This window comes from Saccostrea cucullata, unplaced genomic scaffold, assembly GCF_032062105.1.
Source record: "Saccostrea cucullata isolate Sc308-1 unplaced genomic scaffold, CSIRO_AGI_Scuc_v1 ctg185, whole genome shotgun sequence".
Lineage (NCBI taxonomy): Eukaryota > Metazoa > Mollusca > Bivalvia > Ostreida > Ostreidae > Saccostrea > Saccostrea cuccullata.
In genome coordinates, this window is record NW_026926219.1 from 109,629 (window position 1) to 135,942 (window position 26,314).

Consider the following 26,314-nt stretch of genomic DNA (forward strand, 5'->3'; position numbering starts at 1 on the left):
AAAATCAGTCTCATTAATTATCTATGTGTGCAAGGGGCAGTATCTTCTTTTTCATGATTAACCTATGCATTATATGTGGAATACAAACATTGCAAGAAATCATGTTAACTGTTCTATCATACAAAAGTCATACTATGACTCCCCACAAATATCTGAAAAGAAGTAAATTTTTAACTGAGCTATAAATTTCTACTGATCTATATTAAGATTCTCTTCAAATACAAAAAAGACCATAGAGTTAAACAGTCACATCACAGTGAAAGTTTTCAGCTGAGAAATGTTTAACTGTATATCTGTTGTTAACTTTACCCCCAATATATTGTTACCTGTACAGAGAAATCAAGCAGTCCATAGATGTTGAGTGAGTATTCCATCAAGTCAAACAGATATGAGACATTTTCTACTAGGGGGAGGTAGAGAGAACTGCCTGCTGTAAAATTACTGATCTCCTCTAAGACAACATTCCTACACTGGGCTGTGACAAAGTGCTGATCGTGATAGGACAACTTCTGAAATTTGTTAAAAATTCCCTCAAACACGTTCTCAAAGTTCATGCTGACATTAGACAAGGAGTCGTTGGCATCCTTCTCTTTCCGTTTCTTCACGCGACCGAGTTCTCCACTAATAATGTCCACACAGTTCTTCTTGCTGAACATCTTTAGCACCTCCTTGCTGATTTTCTTTACGACATGTTTCGCATCATCCCTGGCTTTACCCACACCATAGAGAACGATCATTCGCTGGTTACACTCATGAATCGAGTCCTCATACGGGATTGGGAAGTGCTGGGCGTACAACATGTGACGTGACGGACCTTTCTGCTGCTGATCGGAGCTTGGCAGGGCTGGATTGGTATGATGAGGCTCTTTTTCTGACATCACTGACTTAACAGATGCTATTAAACACAAACAATTTGTCATAATTTAATACAAGGACAAGCCATTGACTGTTGTACAGTGCACATTGTTTAAAGATGTTTTCTAGTGTAGTCACTAAAGAAGTGTCAAAGGTCACCAAAAATTCCAAGCCAAGAGATTTTTTGGAAACTGTTTTGCTATATTTTGATGAGATTTTCTAATTTATACTGGCATTTACACAAAAGTGGCTCATGATCTATATATTACAATTATCATGATTTTTTCCAAAAAAAAATTTTTATCACCTGGTTCCTCTGGACTAGTTCTCTGCTCATCTTTTCCTGTCCCAAACAAGCTTCCAAAATCACTCAACTCTACAGCTGTGTGCATGTCCATTATGTCTACTTTAAAGTCATCCTGAGGCTGCCAGAAAAAAATTTGATATTGTAAAATCATACGTCAAATGTCTACATGCACAACATCTACTGTATAAGGGGAAATAACTCTCATACATACAATTTTTGTAATATATTCATGTTCGCCATAAAAATCAAAACTTCAAACATTGAATAATTTTCATATTTAATTTACAAGGTTTGTGCATATATGCTAAAAAAAAAATTCATATTTATGAAAACTCAAACACCAGCAATAAGCTGCTAAGAGAAAAATAAGCAATCATAACAACACCACAAACTTAAAACCCCTACACAGACTTTCCCATTTTGAGAATAAAGTATCTCAGTGGATCTAACCTCGTGTTTGACACTCTCGTTCTGACTCTTTATACTGGAGAGGTCGATACAGTCTGTGGTCACGGTCATCACCGACGGCGATGACATGAGGTCACCACGCGAGATCAGGAAACACATGTAGGCATCATGAGAGAAGACATCATGTCGGATCAGTTCACTGAACAGCTGAATAAGATTGGCGAAGCCCTGACGATCATTCTCATTGGGGTTGTCATCTATAACAAACAAAATCATCGTATACATATACTCACTGCAGTTATTTTCAGTGCACTGAGATATCTGACACACACAAAACTCTTTAAAGGAACTCTGCTTATTACTTGAATTTTTTTTATCTTATTTAAAAATCCCCACACAAAAATTCCTAACAAAAATATGGTACATCCTTAGAATCTTTTAAACAATTTTTCTTGGTTTTACCACAGCTCAATGAAAGGTGGATGAATAAGTCTTAAAATGGTAGAGGAAGAAAAAGTACCACGACTGATACAGAATTACATCTTTATCCTTAATGCTAGTTTACTGTGACATAACAAAATACAGAATAGGAAAGTTAATTAAACTTCAACATTTTTCTTGGAGAAGAGTTTGTATACATGTACTAACTACATGTACTTGAATGCTTAAGAATGATTTCACAGCAAAGCAAAATATTATATACATATAATATTATAAGTCATAAATAGACCTGTACTTCATGTAATATACATGTTTATTAAAATATTTATTAATATGCAGAAATGTTAGTGCAGGATCTATCCAAAGCTCTGCTTATGTATAAAACTATTCAAAGCAACTTAAAAAAAGAAATAATAGTTATACAGACTTATATATAACAAATACATTTGAAAGCAAAGACAGGAAAAGAGGGGATACAATACCTAAATAAGCATTTTATATAACATGTATAAGCTGTTTATGGCTCTCATTAAAATTCCTAGAATTACTTCCCTTGACAGAATCAGACCAATGGAGAATAAATACTCTTCGATGATAAATTTTATTTCTCCCTACCCAAATCGTATGATGCAAAAAAAACCCAGAAGATATTGTTTTCAGAAATTATATATGTATCGGTTTTTACATAAAAATTACACTTGTATCTTTCAATTTAAATGATTTAATGTTTGTCAAAGATCATTCTTTTTTTTTTTTGGACCAGTAAGCTGCTGAATTTAAATAATGATTTAAGATTTTTTTTTGAATGTTACTTTATAAATCTGCACTATCCTTTTCTTCTTAGAAATGAAATGACTCCCCTTTAAAATTTGCCTTATCCATATCTTCTGATCTTTGTCTCAATCTTTTCTTCTTAATTTTAATAGAAAAATTTTATAAATTGGAGAAAAAAAAACTGTCTTCTGAATGAAAATTGTTCTATTAAATCTATTGACACATTGGGGGCGAAGAACAAAACCTCACCCAGAGACGGTGCTTGTTCATCCAGATACGACATCAAAATAGCCTGAAAGTAGGGCGTTCCTGACGGAACAAGCGAATCGGAGCCTACAGACTCCTTATCATCCAATGCCTGGCTCTCGCTGAATTTCTGAAGCAAAAATAGTAGGAAATAAAAGTATAAAAAAGCCAAACCAAAGCGTTTGTCTACAGCGCCGTGCAAGTCTCACCTATGACCGGCGCCTTATCATCGAGATAACTCATGAGAACCCCCTGAAAGAGAGGGGTCTCAAACGACACCAAAACATCGTCCCCTAAACCCCCATCGCATTCCATGGAGTCATAGTCCTGGAAAAACAAAGTCTTACTCTCCATAGAGTTAAGGTTCTGGAAAATTAAAGCCTGGCAAAATTTTACACTGCTACATTGTACAATATAATTGTTATCACATGAAATGCAATCTGCAAGCCTCTGCTACAAATTACAAATACAAATAAATCAATCTTATAATTACTTATGAAAGTAAATTGTACTTTGATAAAATACAATATCTTAAAATCTTATAATAAAATACTGATAAACTTTCTCTATCCATTCAGCATTAATTCTTTTAAAAAAACTTGTCATTTTATTGAATAAGTTTTATGGTGACTTTTTCTTGATGTAAATGTTTCTCCACTGCATAGTGCTTCTGTTTTACATGAGATCCATTGGAAGTATAAATGAATACCATCATTGCCTGTAAGTCATTAGATTAAGGCCTACCTCACTCCTGACTTCTAGTTGTCTCTTCTCCAGCAGTTTAGCCACCACTACAGCCCTGTAGATACCACTCCTTCTGATGCTCACTGCCCAGTCAATAAGCAGGTGTATGATTGGTTCATCACTGATGAAAGGCTACAAAAGTGACCAATCACATAAAACATTACAAGGTACTAGACTTATGATTGGCTTATCAATAAAGTGACAATCACATAAAACATTACTAAGAAATTCTATGATTGGTTCAATGTTAATTCCCTTTAAAAGAATGACCCATCAAATACAAGCATTCTTTCATCTCTCTTTAGATAGAATTTTTCCTAATAAAATGCTGTTTACAGAGTTGATTAAGATGCTGATACATGTACTCCATTAAGTGACTACATTGTACATAATATGGTTTCACTTTTTTCCAGAAGTAACTGAATGTGCTTTAGTTAAACTTCTCTGAGAACACTCTATAAACTGATACAGGAATATATATTTCTGTGCATTCAGGTATCAGATATCTCGACTTAGTTACATTTTTTCAAGATTTAAGTTCTCATAGAATTATAAATCTAATACATGTATTTCCAATGACCATGATGACTCAGACAAAAAAAAAACACTAAAATGAGTGTGTGAAAAGAATGGATTTTTTGATATACCGTGTATTTGTGAAAGGATGGGTTTTAAAAAGAGAAAAAACTTTCTGTATTTAAGACTGTAGCTCTACTGGTTTGTACTTATCAAAAACCATTGCACTATCTTATGTATCTTTGTGTAGTCTACTTGTGTGCCAACTTATTTTGAAATCAAACTAAAACTGTAGAAGGAGTAGCATTTTAAAAGAATTTCACAGAAAATTCTATTTTTAGTAACCATGGCAACACCGTTGATCGAAATCAAAAACCGATGCACTATTCTATGTATCTTAGTGTAGTCTACATGTGTGCCAAGTTATATTGTAATCAGACCAAAACTGTAGAAGGAGTAGCGTTTTAAAGGAATTTCACAGAAAATTTTAATTTTAGTAACCATGGCAACACCGTTCATTGAAATCAAAAACCGATGCACTATTCTATGTATCTTAGTGTAGTCTACTTGTGTGCCATGTTATATTGAAATCAGACCAAAACTGTAGAAAGAGTAGCATTTTTCAGGAATTTCACAGAAAATTCTATTTTTAGTAACCATGGCAACACCGTTCATCGAAATCAAAAACCAATGCACTATTCTTTGTATCTTAGTGTAGTCTACTTGTGTGCCAAGTTATATTGAAATCAGACCAAAACTGTAGAAGGAGTAGCGTTTTTAAGGAATTTCACAGAAAATTCTATTTTTAGTCACTCTGGCAACACCGTTCATAGAAATTAAAAACCGATGCACTATTCTATGTATCTTAGTGTAGTCTACTTGTGTGCCAAGTAATACTGAAATCAGACTAAAATTGTAGGAGGAGTAGTGTTTTGAAAAATTGTTTACAGACAGATATACAGACAGACAGACAGAAGACATATCAACGCCGGACGCATTACTATCGCATAAGCTCTTCTGGTCTCTGACCAGTAGAGCTAAAAAACTTTCTGTATTTAAGAAAACTAAAACAATTTTATTAATGTGAACAGTGGCACCACAGGGATATATTATCACATGAAATATTAGAACTCAGTTGGCATAAAATAGGTACACAATGAAACTGGAGATATAGCATTAAATGACATAAATACAAAGACTTCGGAAGATCAAATATCAAACAAGCTATTCATATTGCATTTCTTGAAAAAAAAAAAGTTTAGTCATTACAAAAATTTGCATTTAGATTCTTGTATAATTGAATATGTGCAATATATAAAATAATAGAAAGTACACTTGTTATATTTCCTGGAAAACCAGTAGATACAATCATGTACACTGATATCTTCATATATCATTAAAATAATGCTGCCTTCAAACACAAAAGGGATTTGTTAATGAAAGGGAACCAAACAAGTCAATTTCTCACAGCAAAAAAACTGGTCCCCACAGCAAACCAAACTATCACTGTCAAACCGTTTTTTTTCTCTTGCTGACTGAACAAGATAAGGAACTCTATTCCTTTTGCATGACAGAAAAGCTTTATAAAATCATTTAGCAAAAAAAAAATATGCTATTTTGCTATAAATGGATTTCATCCCAGTTTTACGAGTAGCCAAAATTGCTTTATATTACTTAAATTTCAAAGAATGCATAGTCAACTGCATAATGAAATACTGAGTGATATTGAACATTTTCAATGAAACTTCAACCAGGAATGGCATTTCTTGATCATGCAAAGTGGCATACATATCAATTATACAACTGGCTTTGTTTCAAGTTTCCACATGCTATGTATGTATCCCACTGATATAGATCTTTTGTGTATGTATGGCTGAATGCTAGGACTTTTTCCCTTCACTCACATGCCATATACATGTTTACACAGCAATGAATTTCATATCAATTCTGTCCAAGGTCAAATCCAAGATTTTATAATTTAATACCTACTTTTGGTAATAATTCATCCTCCTAAAATTAAGAGTTAGTGCAATCAACTGGTAATTAAAGGCTTATAAAAGCTACCTCCAACAATAATTCAGACAAAATCTAAAAGCTTCTCATATAATACACTAATTTTTTATCTTATTCAAGCTAATCTTAACTACTGATTTCAAGTTTGACTATACATTCCAGAAGTAAAACACATTCCTTCTTCTATTCAGTTCATAGATTTCTTATGAGAATCTAAAATCTTATACTTTTAACTATACTGCAATGAATAAGAATACAATTACTATGTGCATTCCTCTAACTAATTCAATCAAATTTTTGTTGGAAGCCTATGTTTATAATCTACCTGATACAGCAGTCATGTACTAGATTTCCCTGTAACAATATACTATCAGTACCTCGTTTAACAATAAAGGAAGCCCCTCCCCCTGTAACTGACCTCTGAACTGTCCTTGACCTGATTAGCTGTGAAGATCTTGTGATAAAGCGTGTCCAGAGAATTCACCGTATCCTCCTTGTCAAAATTATGTCTGTCCAGGGTATCTAGAACTTCTAACACTCTCGTTATAGTGTTCCCTGAGAAAAAGTAAATAAAATTTAAGAATTCTATGATTCACTTGTATTGAACAATGTAGTCTAGTAACTTTTCTATGAGTACATTGTACATGCAAGAAAGAAAACAAGATGTGTTTGTGAAACACTATGCCCCCGATGGTAACACAATTCTGGAGTGGGACTTAGACTGAGGTGGTATACACTTACCCTTGACGGCACAATAGTTATGGGCATGGTTAAAGTTGACAACAGACAGACAGGACAAAAACAATATACCCCAGGGATCTTTCGATCCGGGGACATAAAGACAATGTACCAGTGCTTCATTGTGTAACTTATTTATTACTGTAAGTACCTTTAGTGGACTGCTGACATTGTGTACGGTAATTATTAATTACTGTCTGTACCTTTAGTGGACTGCTGACATTGTGTAATAATTAATTACTGTCTGTACCTTTAGTGGACTGCTGACATTATGTAATTATTAATTACTGTCTGTACCTTTAGTGGACTGCTGACATTATGTAATTATTAATTACTGTAAGTACCTTTGGTAGACTGCTGACATTTGTCTGAGGACCATCTGAGTTCGGCGGCTCTCCCTCTCTGTCTAATCTGGTTCTCTAACATCCGAATCTGGGCTCTGATCTGTGTACAGGGAACAAGCAAACAAATATCTACCTTAATACATAATATCTTCACTATTTACACCTGTATTTTCAAAGCAACCTGTTGAAAGATTTCTAATGGAGTGTGCATTTCAATCAATGAAATAAAAATTGATGTACAAATTAATATACTGTATATGATATTTACATGTAACTTAATATTTTATACAATTATTTATACAGACATGAATGTAAATAATAAAACATCTTTGTTTGTTTTTTTTTAGTTTGGAAGTTATAGTTTCTAGACTGCAAGTATTTACATGTTTTTTTTGCAATACTGAATAGCGACAGCCATTATTTCTATTATTACAGTCAAAGGAAGCAAATCATTTTTTAAATTCATTAGATTCAAGAAAAGATGTTTTGTGAATATTACCTGCATGTTCTGCGGCCCCTGGGGCATAGGTAGACTAGAGGGGGCACAGGGCAGCAGGTCGAGTGGTGATCCACAGAGGAATGAGGAGCTCTTGCCGTCCCCCAGGCTGTTCCAGACGAGGGCGGTGGGGCAGAGGAGGGTCACGATCTGGACCGTGGCACACAGACTGAGGACGATCCCGCGGTGCTGCGGACAGTTGTTATACAGGGCAAACACCGCAGACAGGGGGTTCTGGGGAAGTATCTGATTACTGCTTATACTGGACAAATAGACAAAGTGAAATTAGTCAATAGACACATTTATTACTGCTGTTATCTTTGAGAGAATATATTTTCTGCAAACACATTTTTTGCAAATTTTTCAATTTGTAAAAGGAGAGAAATTATAAACAATGTAAGTCTTTTATGTATGTTAGTATGATTTGATATACTTTTCTACTGTTTCTCATGGCAAACCAACATTTATTGTTCAATGAGCCTCGCACAACAACCTGTTCTTAACTTGGTTGGACAATGATGATGCTGGTATCAGACAGACACTGGTCACTTGTGAGGGGAGATGTATATACATGTACAATGTGCACCCCTTACCCTGTGGTTCCATTGGTCAACATGGGAGAATCGGTTCGAGGGGGCATGCAGTCCGCTTCATTACACAGCTGGGCAATCTTTTTAGCTGAGAAATGTGACAGTCTTCTGGACAAGATTACAGAGAGTGCTATCTCCTCCATATACTGAAAAATGGACACCAATAGTAAACTATATTTAATGATGAAAAGCTTTTCTTATCAATTTCATAAAAACATGTACACATGCTTTTGCAACATTTAAATCTCACTATGTACATGTACATAACACTTCTTTTAGCACTTCTGAAAGTAAATTAGGTAATAAAGAAATATTTTACAGATATTGTGATTTTAAAATAAAAAGCTCAAAGAAATATTTTTGAGATAAAATGTTGCAATAAGCATGATAAGGTGAATATGTTGATTATAAAGTCACAATATTTTGCAATACTATTGTTATATCAAAGTGATTTGTGATACTAGTTCTGGTATTTCGTTAAAAAAGAAATGAATCCATTGATATACATGTGAGTATGAAATTTCATTTTTTTTATCCTCCAGCAGTCAAACTATGAAACAATATCAATTGTACTCACCAGCAAAATCTGTGCCATCAGAAGCTTGAAGACTGTATCCTCATTTTGTTTCATTTTCTCCATGAGATCAATTAACCAGTTCAAGAACTCAAATCTGTCCAAAAGCCCCTCCTTACAACAGAAAATCAAAATTTTGACACCAAGTAAAATTAAAAAAGTTATTCATTTTTGGAAAAATTCTTACTCTTGTTCTCTCATTCAGAAATTTAAATTTTAAAAAATCTACGTAGATTATTTTTTCAATAAATGATAATTATACTAGAGACTCACATATAGAGACTTTTTAAATATACCTAACCACTAATTCATGATGTAAAATATGGTCTTTTCATTGCGTATTCTTTTTTAAATATTAAAAAGAATTCTAAACCAATTATATGTACAATTAAAATATACTACTTTCACTTTCCCATTTTAGATGTTTTGTTGTCATTTTTCACTGACATACAGGTGATAGTTGTCCCTGTATTACTTACATCATACATATGTCTGTCCCTGTGTATTACTTACATCATACATATGTCTGTCCAGTTTACAGGTGTAGTGCCACTGTCGAAGCGCCTGGTTGGGGTCTGGTTGGGACACAGTAAGGAAGCCAGCGGTGGAGCCGGGGCCACTGTGTGGTTCCTGTATCTTCTGAATCTGGTCCCGCAGATATTTAGTGATGGCTTGGCACCATTCTGAAAATAACAACAGTTGTCTTTTTTTAATTTGGTATATGGCAAATCATTAATCAATTTATTACCAAGAGAGCACCTGCAGCATTTTTCTTATTTCTTAAACTGAGACATAATCATTTGCCAGAAGTGATATTCTTTTCCATTCTCTTTGGTAAATTAGCCATGATATAATGGATTAGTACTTTTTGCATTTTGCAGAGACTACCAATATACATGTTTTAAAGTTTCTTTTCAATTTCCTCTGAGACCTTACCTATATCATAATAAAGAGTTATTACTTATGTTCAACTAAGACCATATCCTTTTTATAATAAAGAGCTATTTATACTTAAACTTCCCAGTGATCTTATATCACCTATATTTCCCAATGACCTTATCCATGTTATATAACCTTCACTTCCCAGAGACCCATTTTATAATAAAGAGGTATTACCTACGTATTTCCCAGTGACCTTATATTACCAATAATTCCCAGTGTCCTTACATTACTTACATGTACTGTATATTTCCCAGTGACGTTATATTTAATACCAATATTTCCTAGTGACCCTATATGAGCTTTATTTCCCAGTGACCTTATATTACTATATTTCCCAGTGACCTTACCCATGGATTGGTCCACCATCTGCCTACGTTGCTTCATCTTCTCCTGGACGGCCACGTTATAAGCTGCCGTCATCTTAATGAACCAGGCAGCCTTCGTCATCGGCACCGAAAACTCACACAGGGTGGAAAACACCTCCTCCTTCTTGTTAAATGTGGGCACCTGTAAACAAACGTACAAACTGAAACACAATAAAAACTGGGGTAAATGTGGGCACCTGTAAACAAACGTACAAACACAATAAAACAAGGTAAATGTGGGCACCTGTAAACAAACGTACAAACACAATAAAACCGGGTAAATGTGGGCACCTGTTAACAAATGTAAAATCACAATAAAACCTGGGTAAATGTGGGCACCTGTAAACAAACGTACAAACACAATAAAAACCAGGGTAAATGTGGGCACCTGTTAACAAATGTAAAATCACAATAAAACCGGGTAAATGTGGGCACCTGTTAACAAATGTAAAATCACAATAAAACCTGGGTAAATGTGGGCACCTGTAAACAAACGTACAAACACAATAAAAACCAGGGTAAATGTGGGCACCTGTTAACAAATGTAAAATCACAATAAAACCTGGGTAAATGTGGGCACTTGGTAACAAATGTAAAATCACATTAAAACCTGGGTAAATGTGGGCACCTGTTAACAAATGTAAAATCACAATAAAACCTGAGTAAATGTGGGCACCTGTAAACAAACGTAAAATCACAATAAAACCTGGGTAAATGTGGGCACCTGTAAACAAACGTACAAACACAATAAAAACCGGGGTAAATGTGGGCACCTGTTAACAAACGTAAAATCACAATAAAACCTGGGTAAATGTGGGCACGTGTAAACAAACGTACAAACACAATAAAAACCGGGGTAAATGTGGGCACCTGTTAACAAATGTAAAATCACAATAAAACCGGGGTAAATGTGGGCACCTGTAAACAAACGTACAATAACAATAAAACAAGGTAAATTTAGGTACCTGTTAACACACGTAAATTCACAATAAAAAAAGGTAAATATGGGCACTTGTAAACAAAACATAGGTAATCAAAGATTACGAAGCTCACCTTGACGAATGTTATCAGTTTAAGTAATGCAAATCTCACAACATATTTTCTTAACAGTTAGTATTTATCCTGAAAACAATTTTCAAGGAAGTTCAGTTTAAATAGGTCTTAAAGTTCATTGGGGATTAATCTGTTCGTAAAACTTTAATCTGGTTACTTGTTTGAAAAACGTAGGTCAGATCCAGCATCCGAAGCAAGTTTCGATTGTCCACCCTTAGATGAATCATCCATGCAAGTTTGGTCCGGGTAGGACTTATAGTTTATTGGGATTAACCTAGTCACTCATCTGGAAAATGTAGGTCAGATCCAGCATCCGAAGCAAGTCTGGTAGTGTCCATCCCTAGATGCATCATCCTAGCCAGTTTGGTCCGGGTAGGGCTTATAGATACTTGGGAATAGACCTGCTCCTAAAACTTTAACCTGGTCACTCATCTGGAAAATGTAGGTCAGATCCAACATCCGAGGCAAGTCTGGTAGTGTCTATCCCTAGATGCATCATCCATGCCATGCAAGTTTGGTCCAGGTAGGGTCTATAGTTACTTGGGAATGGACCTGCTCCTAAAACTTTAACGGGACGCCGATGCTAACACCGACGCAGAGGGTACAGCATAAGCTCATCTCAACTTCGTCGAGGTGAGCTGAAAATTTATATCACCATAATAAAAGGGAAAAGAAGGTATTAATAAAAGTAAATATAAAGATTCGATATCTGGTTAATGGACTGAGGTTGTGGGATAGGTTCTGAACAAAATATTTAAATTTGATGTACTTAAAACAGAACCTTAAGAACCTACCTTTCTTCCTAACAGGGACAGTGGTTTGTTTCCTGCCAGATCTTTAAACCAGGCTCTCATGGCACTCTGATTTTTGGCAGCCTGTTACAGAAAACGTTTTTAATTAATAACAGATTTCAAAATAAGTGAAATAAACAAAACTTTGTTGTCTTTTCTACGATACTTTTTCTACCTTAACTTAAATTAAGTGAAAAAAGATTTGCAAAAAACTTACTGGCCAAAATATATCCTTTGTTGGCATCTGTTTCTTTTTTGTCGTGTCTTGAAAGGTGTTAATCTCAGTCTTTTTGTTGAGCACTGATATGAAATCTTTGCCAAACTAAAATAAAAACATTTTTATTGGTCAAATATACATAACAATTTTCTCATAAATAAATGCATTACCTCAATTATCATACATTAACTTAGATAAAATATATACAGTAAAATATTCTTTTTAACAAAGTTTTAGCTTTATTAGTTATGCTTCTTTAAATTATGCACAAGAAATAAGAAAATTTTGAATTATTCTTCCAGCACATTCATCATGTCAGGGTCAGTAATCATTATTACATTCTCTGAACCCCCTGTAGATACCTTTTCCTGACTGATGTTTTCTCTTCTTGCCGACCCATACTACAAAATAAAGGTAAAAATTGCATTTTAAGTATTTTGTAGATTACATGCCGGTGATATACCTTTGTTCTAGTGTTTAAAAATACATTTGATTAGATAATCTATTGGATAACCACACATGTCAAATATGTCTAAATTCTTTCCTGTTTATCCTGCTAATAAAATTTGATCAGTTTATGATGCTCGTACTTGTATAACATTTGTATATTGATGACTCTACCACTCAAGTTTTTAAAAACATAAATAATTTACAGACCTCATCCCAACCAATAGGAGGGCTGTTGTTGAACCCATGCTTTACACTTGTGGCTGTTAGCTCATCCTGTAAAGAATATTAAAACACAATGAATTAGCATGAACAATAATGAAAAAATAAACTTAAGAAATGTAATCCTTAATGAAATTAATAAAACAAAATGGGGCAGGGGTTTATTGGTGTGCATTGTAGACTGCCCAGGACAGTGCTGCAAGGGCCCCTCGAGTCTGCACTGGTTGTCTAGTTACTTTTGCTGAGTGCCTCAAATGAAATCAACTGTGATTGTTAAAAGTCAGCCACAAAAAATGTCCTAAGATCAACTTTATACCCTAGGAAACTACTGAAAATTGACATTTTCTGGGTTCTCTTGACAAGATGTTACACTTTTTACTCGTTGTCATTAAGGGGGATGTACAAGCCATATTGGATGTAGTCTGGTGTAAAATAAGAAATACCAAGAATGCGCTTAATACCCTACTAAACTAGCCCAAAGTTACTCAAAGTGCTAATGCATTAATTACCTACTGTTAGAGACCAAAATTAGTAAACAATTAAGTTTATTTTGTTTTAATTAGGAGGAAATTAATCATGTTAGAACTGCGCAGCTACAGCATTTACGAGATGATAAATGCCTTGAAAATGGTGTAAGTTTGATTCATTGATAATATGGCTACAACCATTTGTTTCGCTTTTTTCTTGTCATTATCCATAATTCTTGAAAATTTGATTTTTCATATGGGTGTCTTCCTGAGGCAATGTGTTTATTTCGTCCGCCATTCCTCTGTCACACAGAGTTCGAATAACATTGATTTTATAATAAATGCGACCATAATAACACCAAGACAAGAAATTACTAAGTAATAATCAATAGGTTATATTACTTACTACTTTTATTTGTTGCATCGCATCATCTGATTAATGAAAAAACGCGATTTTAACCCCACTCCAGCAAATCGGGAAAAACTGTTCTGTTTACAGTTCGAGTTTCCTCGATAAAATTATTCCACTGAGCACGTGGTTGGCATGTGCAAATATCTGCTGTGGATAGATCCGTTTATTACCATGATTATATTTAATTTTTCATGGAACAAGTCTTGATAATTTGTTGGTTTCTTTAAAACTCAAGAAAAAAAGATATAAATGTCCTAAACATATGTGTTTACAGCGGGTCTTTTTTCTGTGGCGTTAGAAGTTATTTTCAAATGGGGCACTGCAAGGAGGATGCTTAGCATTTAATTTGAAAATGTTAAACAATATGCGGTGCATGAAAAACAAATTGTAATTACTTGTCTTACATTCGAAAATTGGTACATATGTATATTTTGTTTAGAAGTTAGATAGAAAAAATAGGCAGTTATAGGATTTCCTTCAGGCACCTCACATAAATAGCTAGATTGTTTGCAATGACCAACACATTGTATGGAGTAATGTTTGGACATAAAAACGCATCATGTCTCATTATGTTGACAACGTTATAAGCTCTCGCTCATTGAACATACGAAGCTTGATAAAATATATTAAATAAGTTGTTTCTTTGAAAATTAGAAGCGAGTACAATGTTTGCAAAGAAAGGTCCATTGCATATGCTATGTCTATCATCGCAAAAAAAGAGAGAGCCCCCCCCCCCCCCCCCCCCGAAAATCCTATGTTTGTTTTTCAAAATAGTGCAAAAGATTAAAAAATTTTGCATTACTAAGTACGTGATGGAATATGTACTAGCCTTATAAGACCACTTGTTATAAAATATTTGGTTGCCCTCTCTCCCGATCTACTGCCTGGTCCAAATGGCCTGACTTTTTTTTTTTTTTTTACATCCCATTAAATGATATTTTTTTCTTTTTCTTCCGTCAACAATTATGTTTGAATTTTAAGGAATTTCTTTCTCACCTATAAATAATAATTTTTCCCTGAGTTTAGAGGACCACCAAACGTCATTTTAAAGATGGTATAAAATATCTAATTATGTTGATTTTTTTCTTTGTAAAATTTTAATTTTGACAATATGGGCAAATAGAATTTTCGTCACAAGTAACTGCATGACGTCATTTTCAGACTGTGACATCACAAACAAGGAACAAAACTTCAGCATATGCTATTTATAGAACTTGTGTTTGGCTATGTTTCTAATCTGAATTGTGGTTTTGTAGATATAGAGATAGTTCGAACTTTTTGATCACCCCTCGTACTAGTAGGTATTAAAACAAGGTCATTCATATCGATTATATGTGTCTTATTTCTTTTGTGTTTCATAGGTGATAATTAAAATTTTGATAGATGATATACTAGTAAGTTATCTATGGCAAACTTACAAACTCTTAATTTTTAACTTTGATGGTGCTTATTTTTCCTTACCTGGAATCAAAGACTTTAAGATTTTTTTTTATATCAATACGTACACTATTTAACAACTGTTCGATAATAATACTAAATAAATTACTTCAAGCAACACTATAACATCTTTCCTCTTTTAAAAGTGTTCATATTATTTGAAATATTTTGCAACTGTAATTCTCTTCTACATTTAAAGATAGTTATGTCCCTCCATATTAAGAAGAGGTCTGGAAAACAAAATTCTGTGCTAAAAATAGACCACGTGCTGCTATCCATGAACTACTTTCATGGTTCTTTGCACTCTTTTTGAAGACAACGGTGCCTTGTTTTGAACTTGAAATTATCATTTAAAAGTGCAAAATTTAGTCATTTTCTCAACAAATGGTTGTAGAGAGAACATTAATGCACAGTTTGCGTATTTTTTTGGATTTTTTAAGGCTCTGCTGAATTCTGTAGCTGCGCAGTTCTAAAGAGCATATCAAAAGCATTTTTCTGCAAAAGTATAGATTATATATACACAACATGCATTCAATTATGCATATTTATTGTATCTTTATCATAAGGACTTAAAATTTGATCAAAATATAATGTATTTTAGCCATTTGAAGAAATGTTTACATTTTGTTCTCACTTCACTAAAGGTGGCCGGACATCCCCCTTAAAAAAAAATAATAATAAATTATTTACAGCAATTTAATCTTCTGGATTTCACATAATGAAATTCTAAGTGAAACAGAACAATAATCGTCATTCATTATTTTCACGGAGTTTCAATTATAAATGCATTTAAAAATTCAAAATTGAATTAAAACAATGGCAACCACAAAGCATCTCTGCTCGTCTTTATTATAACATCGTGTTGTCGCTCCTACATTTCTTCTCGGGAATTTTTGAAACTAAATTACCTCTTTTTGTTTTGTATCCTGAGGATAAACGTCAGGAGGCCCGAGCCTGGGCTTCTTTAAAGGTCTGTTTTCTTGTGATGGAAATGAAGACATTTCTACTTACTCCATTATTTTTCCTCTGAAAAACGCTTGAAAGTATATCGCGCGATCCCTTAATATAAAGCGTTTTGAAGACCCGGTGACTTTATTAGGCGTTATATAAAACATTACTAATCTTAGTTTCAGGCATGCTTGAAAACATTGTAAGGGTAAGGGATTGGACGAGATGCGAGGACAGAATCTAAGTTCAGTCACGATGCACACTTCAATTTTCTGAAAATTTTAATATATTTCCACTAAAGAGGATTTTTTAATCAAGTTGTAATATTCACCCAGCGAAATAGTTCCCTAAAACCTTGAAAATTAATGGGTTTTAGGGATAATATATATATTTTTAAAATTAATTGATGATCCTTAGATCTATCAGTAGATCTATCAGTAATTACAAAAAAATAACAATGATTATATTAATTTCAATTTTTAGCCGTTTAATTAAAATTTGTACAAGACTCATGTACACCGAGCGTACTTGACGAAGGTGCTAGAAGCCTACCGACAGACAACTCTTAATTTAAAGAATGCATTTGCACTGGGAAAATACATGTGTTTCACTAACATAAATGCTTTAAATCTTTCATATGTTTTCAAAATAGATAGGTGTGTGCCCATGTACCATGTATATTTTTGTTAGTAGCTTATTTTCCCATGCAGCCGTTATATTGAGGAAGAATAATCACAGTAATTGGCTGTATAAAGCTCAATAGGTACTTAGTCAGTGTTAGTTACGTATACAGAGTCGAAATTACATGTACTTCGACTGACGGAAATAAATCAATGTTTAAATACTAGAATTAATACCTTTTTGTTAAATTTTATAAACCAGAAGTGAAAAATATTGAAAAAGAAACAGCAATAATAGAATACCTTCCTTCTTATATTTTAAAATATGAATGCAGATGAATTAATTGATAAATCTCCGGAATATTTATCTTTTTTAACTAAGATTGTATCTATGTCATAAAAAATGTAATTCTTAAATAAAATTTCCGTGTTTACTTTTCTCATGTACAAACAGGAAAGGAATCAAAGTAAAAAGTATTTTATATGTTATTTAAGAAATAAACAACGTTATTTAGTGAACATGGCGTTATGAATAGCAATTGCTCTGCTGGCATATTCCATGATGCGCGCTAGCGCATCATGGAAAATATGCCAGCAGAGCTATTGCTATTCATTACGCCATGTTCACTAAATAATCGTTGTTTATTACTTATATTTGCATTCTTTGATGTTTTCAAGAATATAAGAGGAAATCCTGACTTACATAAGGACGCAGCTTCTTCTGTCTTCAGTAAAGAAAACCATACGGCTTTAAAATCAGTACACCTGTTCAATACTCCTTTTCTCTAATAAATCACAATTTATAAAGTATTTCCCTCTCAAACACAGTTATCTGGATGCAAGCAGCACCGTCATAACATTCTCTTAATTTTTGTTTTGATGCAGTCGTGACGTCATTGAAATCAACGTTATTGAAATCATCTGACAAAAATAAGTAATTTAACACTATGATAAAAATGAGAATGCTTTTATAATGATTATTACTCCAGTATGCTTTTCTGTGATTTTTTTTTTTTTTTTTTTGGTATTTTTTCTTATTTTTTTTTCTTGAAAAAGATATAGATCTAGATCTCTTTATATGTTATTACCCAAGTGTGAAGAGTTATCGTTCTTTGTACAAGTATGCATGATACGAAAAAATAAAAATATGGAGTTCTAGTCAATTTTTTAAAAGTTTTATATTACAATTAAATACATTGACCAAAATTAAATTTTTAAAGATATCAAACAGCAATTTAAATTGTTCTGAATTCCTTTTTTTCCAAAAAATATTATTAAAAACTTATTTTTAAAGCTTTTACGAAACACTTCATATATATACTTCTCAACACCACACACATGTGTAGTAGAACTTGTTCTACACGGGTGAGCTAGAGCAATTGCACTCATAGCAGAAGCAGTTGCGTCTATACTCCTATGAACGCAGTTGCTGGCTGCATGTTCATAGTGGGAGAGTGCAGTGGATATGCAAATATATATTTATGCAAATATCAATCCATTTATATACATACATAAACATAGTTTTTACTATGTTCATTTTAGAACAAGGGTCGGGATAGGGTCAAAGTAAAATGTAATTTCATTTTAGAACAAGGATCAGGATAAGGTCTAAGTAAAATGTAATTTCATGTCAGGATAAGGTCTAAGTAAAATGTAATTTCATTTTAGAACAAGGGTCAGGTTAAGGTCTAAGTAAAATGTAATTTCATTTTAGAACAAGGGTCAGGTTAAGGAGGCTGGGGGGTCAACAATTTAACCACAAAGTAACCACCAGATTTAACTTATTTTTTTAGATATGGTATCTTAAGCTGTCAACATTCATTTGACAAAGAAAAAAAATCATAAATTTTAGTTTTAAATTTTGATCATTTTCTATATCTTTATATGGAGCTCTCCTTTTAAAGGAGATAGAAATAGTCTGAAAATGGCTGCCACCCCCCAGCCTCGTTAAGGTCTAAGTAAAATGTAATTTCATCAAAACCTAACAGGAAGACTCCTTTAATCAGGGACTTCTATTCCCATAAAATGCTGTGACATTCGGGAGCTGGTGGTGGCAGTATCAGCAAAGGCCATCCGGAGTTGACAGAAGACGGTAACAGTATACAGTTAGTCTAGTCATTCTACTGAAAAATGAGAACTAATTGCAACAGTTCATATATTAATGCTGATTTGTAGATAAGCTATTGGTAACTCACATATAAAAAGTTTAGAAAAATTCACTCAGGGGAAAGTTGGGAAATCGAAAGATTAAAATTAGGGATCAATATGAATTTAGAATTACCCATTTGCACACCGTACTTTTTCTATATGAGCTTTCTATGACAGACAGCCTGTAAACAATAGCCAATTAGCATTAAAAGTTGTTGTTTTAACCTGTAGTTTGTTATGCAGTCAAAACTAAATCCAAAACATTATATATTTTGATTTTCAAAGAAGTGAAGTTTTGACTTCCACACCGGCCAAATATCATCTACACATATATAATGGTTGCAATTACCATTCATATAAACAAAATGTATGGAACTCTGTTTGTATTCACAATATACATGTATGTGAAATACCTAAATGTGAATGTGTTTACTTTCAATCTATTTGTAAACACCTGATGGAGATTTATACCCCAGTAGTTTTGGAATTTATACACAAGAAACAAAAAATGTATGGAACACAGTTTGTATACAAAATACGTCAAAACAGCCTTTTCTAAAGAATTCTGCAAGGAAGCTTATCAGACAAGTACAATGTATATCAGAGTTGTAACATGCATCATCACAGAATATATTTTGATTAAATATCTAGAAAATTTATAGAAATTTATCATTTTGAAATAAAGAGTACAGAATTTATGCAATCATATGAACAGGATTTGATTTAAAGGTCTCTAAGTTTAAAAAATCAAATATTTAATTCCATTCAGGCATCTCTGGAACTTAAATTTGAACTGTGTGATTCAAACAATTTTTTTGCTCTACAGATTTACTGCGTATTGCTTTTGTAAAGAGTAGCGAACCTTATATAAAAAGCCAATTGATATTGACCTTTCGTTTTCTCTATAAAGACTGCACCATGCATCTATACATGTACAAAAGCTGCATTATGTTTATAGTAATGGAAATAATTTAAATGGAATCGTTTAGACATAATTAAATGCTTAAATGTTCTTTTTTAAAATTCTTAATGTAACTTTTTAAAATATTTTAAACCCATTTTTAAAAACTTAACTTCTCCTTGTAGATCATATAGTCATTTTTGCAACAGTAAAATGCCTGATGCGGCACTTATTGAAGCTCCATTCTATGGGAACTGGTGATAACGGCGTTTCCATGAGCATGCTTTTGAATGTGAACAATCTGGAACACTTTCAAAGTCACTTCTTAATATAAGAATAATATAAGAATTCTCAACATTGAAAAAAGAAAAGTAGATGGACGTGAATCTTTCTACTATATAATTGTATATTGTTTAACGTCCCTCTCGAGAATTTTTCATGCATATGGAGACGCCACCACTTGCCGGTGGAGAGCTGCACATTTTGTTCTATACTCAGCACTTAGGGCCATTAAGCAGTGAGGGATCTTTTTCGCGCCAGTGCCTACTGCGACACGGGACCTCGGTTTATACGGTCTTATCCGACCGGTCTCAACATCCCACAGTGGGATTCGAACCCACGACGTAAGTATCGACTCCTTACTTCCAACTCTAGAGCAGATGCTCTAACCACTGCACCATGCGGGTGAATTCCTAGATTAAAGCCAAAGTATTATAATTTCTATTACTGTTAGGATAAAAATATTTGGGAAAATATAACAAACATTAATAATACTTTTACATATGAATTTGAACAAGTAAAAATTGACTACCAGTATCTACCAAGAGTTTAACATTTAATTCTTCCTTGAAACAAATACTTGGCTTGCTCTCTTTTACTTCATTCCATTTATGTAAGTGCTTTAATTTGACCTTAGATTTTTTTATCAATAAGAATAAAATAATCTACTGTGTGCTTTCAACTGCCCCCACACTCTTCAAGTAAAATTACATAGCAACGGTTTGAAATACATTAAGATTTAAGAAGGGTAACAATATAATAATTATTAGCTGCGCAGGACCTTTGCGCGCACATTTCACGATATTTTGTACTCAATGCAATTCAATTACTGTTGATTCGGCTACATCTTGGTCAACAATGATCATTTTCAAGGGATAACAATTTCAGATTTTATCCTTAAACGTGTCTTATCTTCATATTATTGAATGTAGTTGAGGGTTACACTGAAAAAAAATCTTGAAATATTTTTTGGAATATCACCATCCATGAAGCAACACTAAATGTTGCTATGGTCTTATCACACCGGAGGGCGTGGTTTCATTTTATGGAGGGAAAAAAGAAATACATTGATCCACTTGATATGAGTAAGATAGCATTTTTATTAAACTCATGACAAGAAATACCCTGTAGGGTACCCGGGTGTGGGGTTGGTTCAAGTTCTGATCAAGCAAGAACCATCATACTCATTATAGTGTACAAGCATTTTATGATACTGATGTAAACAGAGTATTTTTTTTATTTCTGAGCATTTTATACAAGTTACCAAGCAATCATATTGCAGGGACTCAAAACTGGTGTCAAAGTTGAAAGAAAATTTTCTGAAGGGTGGACAACACAACTACAATGTAATCTATGGGGAACAGCTTGACAAAAGAAAAATTAACAACCTACCTAATCCAGAATAAAAACATAAATCTATTTCGGGGAGGAATGGGGTTCTATGAGATCTTCCCACAATTTTCTTCATATACGGGGAAAACCTTTCAGTTACAGGAGGGATTCAGGTTTTTTTTTTTTTGGGGGGGGGGGGGCATTTTCTACTACTTTTTCATAAAAAAAAAATTCTTATTGGGGATGTCCCCTGACCCCTCTAAATCTCTCCTAATTATTTTCGGATATCAACTTTCATATGAATTAAAACATTTTTATTGTTTCTTAACTTTTGGTGATTGAGTATATTCGTGCTATACTTAGCATTGCTGAATACCGAAATTTTTCATGTAAAATTCATTTATAATGTATCCATGGTTACCATCTATTTACATAAATCTTCTAAATTATTTCTTTGAAGCATTTATGGCAAAAGAGTGCATTTTGAGTATGTGTGTAAACTAACGTAGTGACTGTATTCGTGTTTGTAAAGGTTCATTGTTCAAAAGTAGGTGATATTCTCAATTTATACTGTTTCCATGGCAACCAACACATATAGTAACCAAAATTTAATATTTTTCCAATTCAGTTTATTCAGTTAAGTTTATTTCCCTACTTACATGTTTTTTAAACCAGTATAGAAGTTTCTACTTTACATTGTTCGTTTATTTAACACTTAATCAGAGTGAACACAATACGTCCCAATAATGACCTCAATTTTTCAATTTTCCCATGTATAAATTTTTCTAAACTTTTTGTTATATATTCAGATCATATCATAGATTGATTAAAACTAAGTTTTGAAACTGTTGCAATTAGTTCACATTTTGAAGGAAAATTTGGTAATTTGACTAGACTAAGTGGTAGTCAGTGGCTGATAGGGGCAGTAAGAGGCTGGCTGATACTGAGACAGTGATAGGGAAATTACTAGTACACGGATATCTGCAGAACTGTACCTCTCCAAAAAAATATATATATTGACAGACCGGAGTATTTGGAAAAATTAATCCTGAGCCAAGCTCAGCTTTTTGTGCACAATAAACATACTGTTTTTTTTTTCAATGGGTGGCACTGTAGCTCTCCGGTCTGTCAATATATTTTACAGTTCTGCAGCTAGTATATAATAGCAGATGTAAAATGTAAAAAGAAAAAAAAAGAAAGAAAAAAAAACTGGGACGGTACAAGGATGTAAAATTAATGCTTATTACTGAACCTCTTGGGGGTTATTTGTCTTTTTAGCGGTAGTTTGGCCATTTTTCTAAAACCATCTTTGAGGATTATTGATGAGGCAGTAACTCATGAAATTATAATTCATGCATTCAATCGTAACCTGATATAAATATCGAGGTAACTAAAAAAATTAATACATTTTTGCCTGATTTTATATTAGATGTACACTCAGGAAGTTAGTTAAACGGCCCTTTGCAACTCGAAAGGACACAAATGCTTTATGTACAGTATGTAAACCCATTATAAGGGGATTACTTCGTGTTAAGATCACTGACTTCAAAGGCCAAAATCATATAATCCCATCGTTGTCACAAGACAAAGTTTTGTGGACCGCTATTACGTCTACAGAAACAATGTCCTACAAAGATTCATTTTCATAATTTTGACGCGGAAAACATATACAGTGTATAATTATGCAAACTGAGGATACGACAGTATACTCAGATTTTCAAATGTAGGTCGAGATATATAGTATCTTTAAATGTATATAATGATCTTATTTGTGATTTGGGCGGAAATACCTCTATGTCAACCAATCGAAAGGGCTCGGCATTATGTATTTGTTAAACTATCTAGTCACAGTAAGAAAAATAAATTAAAAAGGGAAGGCTAGACGGATAAGTCGAGGAAGTGTTTCAGTCTCCCAAATAAAAAAGGTGTCCATTCAGAAGAAATGAACTAAACTCGAGACATCATGAACGAGTCCAGCACAACAGAAAAGACTATGAGATCAGGATACGATCTCCCAGTATACGGACTGGCAAACGGACAGTTTCTTTACATACACATTCCGGCCTTGTTATGTATCTCTACCAGCTTCATCTGCGTAGTCATTGTTATTTTTCTATCATTTCGACACAAAGGCCACAAGACATTTTTCCGGTGGACGAGGAGTGAGCGTTTCGTGGTGTATTTGGCCCTCTGTGATGGAGGATTTAACGTCTCCCATTTCACGGACCATCTCCATATTGTCATCGTCAGAGGCCATGTCTATCCCAAAGAACTCTGCGAATTTTACGGGTTTAATTTGGCGGTTTTTGTTACTGCTCAGAACTTGATGGTCAATGTTGTCGCCATAAACGCCTTTATTTTGATCTACTTTAACAAGCAGATCCCGTTTGGTAAGAAGGATTATCGGCTTCTCCTATGGACGTTTGGTACACCTTTTGCGACTGCCGCCCTCGCTGGTATCTTAGGACAACTTGGGCCAAATGGAACATTGTATGTACCGAACCTCTTTTTATCTCTTTCTCATTTCAGTTTCCTCACACACCTAATGCAGCTATATGTTAAACAATGTATAACTTATTCTTTTCATGGCGATTATGCATCTATTTGCACGTGCTCCACCAGCAACATGTTTATGTCACTACTCGGCTTCCTTTTTCTTCAAATTCGTAATCTCTAATCTATAACTAAACATTGAAAATAATTACGAAGCAACCAATGTTTTAAACTTGTCAACCTGATTGACAGATTCGTGAAATCTTATGATTGATCCGAACATCACTATGTCTGTCTAGGTTTGTTTTTATGTATGTTTGTGTATTTAACGTCCCTTCGAGAACATTTCATTTATAATGAGACGCCAGCAGTTGCCGGTCAAAGGCTGCAAATTTAGACCTGTACTCAGCACTTAAAACCTTTCAGCAATGAGGGATCTTTAACGTGCAAAAACTTACTGCGGACAAAGGACATTGGTTTAACACAGTACAGTTTCATATAAAGGATCGGTCTATACACGTTCCTAATTGTGATTCGATCCTACGACGTAAACCCTTAGCGATGTAAGGATTAAATTCACACTCTGCGAATAAACGTTCTAACCACTGCACCACCGAGGCACAGTCTGTCTAGGTTATTAAAATGTTTAAAACATGCAGATATTTACACTGTAGGTGAATTGTTTTTTCCTTTATTTATTTTTATTTTGTTTAATGTCTCTTCATTTAAATTTTTTTTACTAATATTGAGATGAATAATCAAAACATCATGAAATGATATAAATGAAAAGATAGTACAACGTATTTTCAGGACCAAAAGGATAGCAGATAAATATTTGAAACTGCATTTGAAATGATTTTTTTTAAATACACATGTATGTCATTACATATAAGAAAAAACACATACACTGTAAAGGTAGTCAAATTGATATCAAAAACCATTCTCTATTTTAAGTATCTTTGTGAAGTCTACTTGTGTGCCAACTTATTTTGAAACAAACCAAAACTGTGCAAGGTGGCTTAGTGTTTTAAAGGAATTTCACAGAGAATTCTTAATTATTGATAAGGATATCGAAATCAAAAGCGATTAATCATGTATAATTATCCCTTTACTTGTGTGCCAAGTTATATGAAAAGACCAAAACTCTTTGATTCCGTTTCAGTTGCTATTTTGATGGCGTCATTTTTTGTAACCATGGCTAACCTTTTCTTCAAAAACCGTGCCTATTCTTGTTTTGATTGTCGTAGTGAACTTGTGTCCAAGTTCCTGAAATCAGACAAAAACTGTGGAAGGATAGCGTTTTTAAGGAATTTCACAGAAAATTCTATTTTTAGTAACCATGGCAACACCGTTCACGAAATCAAAAACATGCACTTTTTGTGTTGGCGTTCTTCATCCAGTTGTGTGCCATGTCCATGTAGAAGGAGTAGCGTTTTTAAGGAATTTCACAGAAAATTATATTTTTGGTAACCACCTGGCAACACCGTTCATCCAAAAACGATGCACTATTCTATGTATCTTAATTGTGTACTTGTGTATCATCAGAAAGAGGTAAAATTGTAGGAGGAACGTTTTGAAAAAGATTAAGAAGGCCGAGATCCAAGGCACTGAACTCTCTACTGTCGGTACATCAAATACCATCTCCTTATAAAACAAGAACACAACAGTCCTTCATCAACATAATTAGTGTCCTTATGGATTCACATTGTATAAGAGAAAAAATAATTTAAAAAAAAGTGGGGTTTTTTTATTGTGCAAGGTGGCTTGGGCGTTTTGGTCCCTTGATCTCTTAATTATTGATAAGGATATCATTGAAGCGATTAATCAGCGTATAATTATCCCTTTATATACGCCATTTAATGGAACAATTTAAATATCATGTATGTATTGTTTCAGACCAATTTTGACGGCGTTAAAGGAACCATAGCTAACCTGTTCTTCACCACCGTGCCTCTTGTTCTGATTGTCGTGGTGAACAGCATCCTATACATCCTAACGTGGCTCAGGATCCGGAAAGAAACCAAGCGGCTCCACCTCGGCGACAGCTCCCAGCTAATATCCGCCAACTTCACGGCCGCCAGGAACATGTCGCTGTTTGTGTTGGCGTTCTTCATCCAGTGGTGGGCCATGTCCATGTTTGGGATCTGGGCTTATTTCAATGATCAAATATAGACAAATCACATCAGTAAAGGTT

General features: G+C 33.8%; 2 protein-coding genes across 8 annotated transcripts in view; one reads left to right on the forward strand and one right to left on the reverse strand.

Annotated features, from left to right (window-relative positions):
• LOC134271148 (mediator of RNA polymerase II transcription subunit 12-like protein) overlaps positions 1–16,451 on the reverse strand; it is a 39,199-nt gene extending 22,748 nt beyond the window's left edge. For 3 of the 7 annotated variants that reach the window (XM_062753397.1, XM_062753396.1, XM_062753402.1), the window contains exons 1-18: positions 16,308–16,451; positions 13,072–13,137; positions 12,777–12,815; positions 12,415–12,519; positions 12,201–12,281; positions 10,336–10,495; positions 9,560–9,729; positions 9,050–9,160; positions 8,476–8,618; positions 7,886–8,144; positions 7,387–7,486; positions 6,723–6,859; positions 6,281–6,301; positions 3,776–3,907; positions 3,241–3,397; positions 1,613–1,827; positions 1,163–1,280; positions 327–895 (exon numbers count right to left, since the gene is read on the reverse strand). In XM_062753397.1, the coding sequence (XP_062609381.1) occupies positions 327–895; positions 1,163–1,280; positions 1,613–1,827; positions 3,241–3,397; positions 3,776–3,907; positions 6,281–6,301; positions 6,723–6,859; positions 7,387–7,486; positions 7,886–8,144; positions 8,476–8,618; positions 9,050–9,160; positions 9,560–9,729; positions 10,336–10,495; positions 12,201–12,281; positions 12,415–12,519; positions 12,777–12,815; positions 13,072–13,137; positions 16,308–16,400 (2,676 nt within the window). In that variant the 5' untranslated portion in view covers positions 16,401–16,451. Of the gene's footprint in view, positions 1–326; positions 896–1,162; positions 1,281–1,612; positions 1,828–3,034; positions 3,162–3,240; positions 3,398–3,775; positions 3,908–6,280; positions 6,302–6,722; positions 6,860–7,386; positions 7,487–7,885; positions 8,145–8,475; positions 8,619–9,049; positions 9,161–9,559; positions 9,730–10,335; positions 10,496–12,200; positions 12,282–12,414; positions 12,520–12,776; positions 12,816–13,071; positions 13,138–16,307 lie in introns of all 7 variants that reach the window. The other 4 variants (XM_062753399.1, XM_062753400.1, XM_062753401.1 and 1 more) reach the window with 4 other exon arrangements.
• A 7,011-nt stretch (positions 16,452–23,462) lies between these two features.
• On the forward strand, positions 23,463–26,292 carry LOC134271147 (uncharacterized). Its single transcript, XM_062753395.1, has 3 exons — positions 23,463–24,117; positions 25,283–25,301; positions 26,035–26,292. Exons 1-3 carry the CDS (start codon positions 23,591–23,593, stop codon positions 26,290–26,292), a joined length of 804 nt encoding a protein of 267 aa, XP_062609379.1. The 5' UTR covers positions 23,463–23,590.
• The last annotated feature ends 22 nt before the right edge of the window (positions 26,293–26,314 follow it).

Coding starts and splice junctions, on each gene's coding strand:
- LOC134271147 (XM_062753395.1), top strand. CDS start 23,591: ATGAACGAGTCCAGCACAACAGAAAAGACTATGAGATCAGGATACGAT.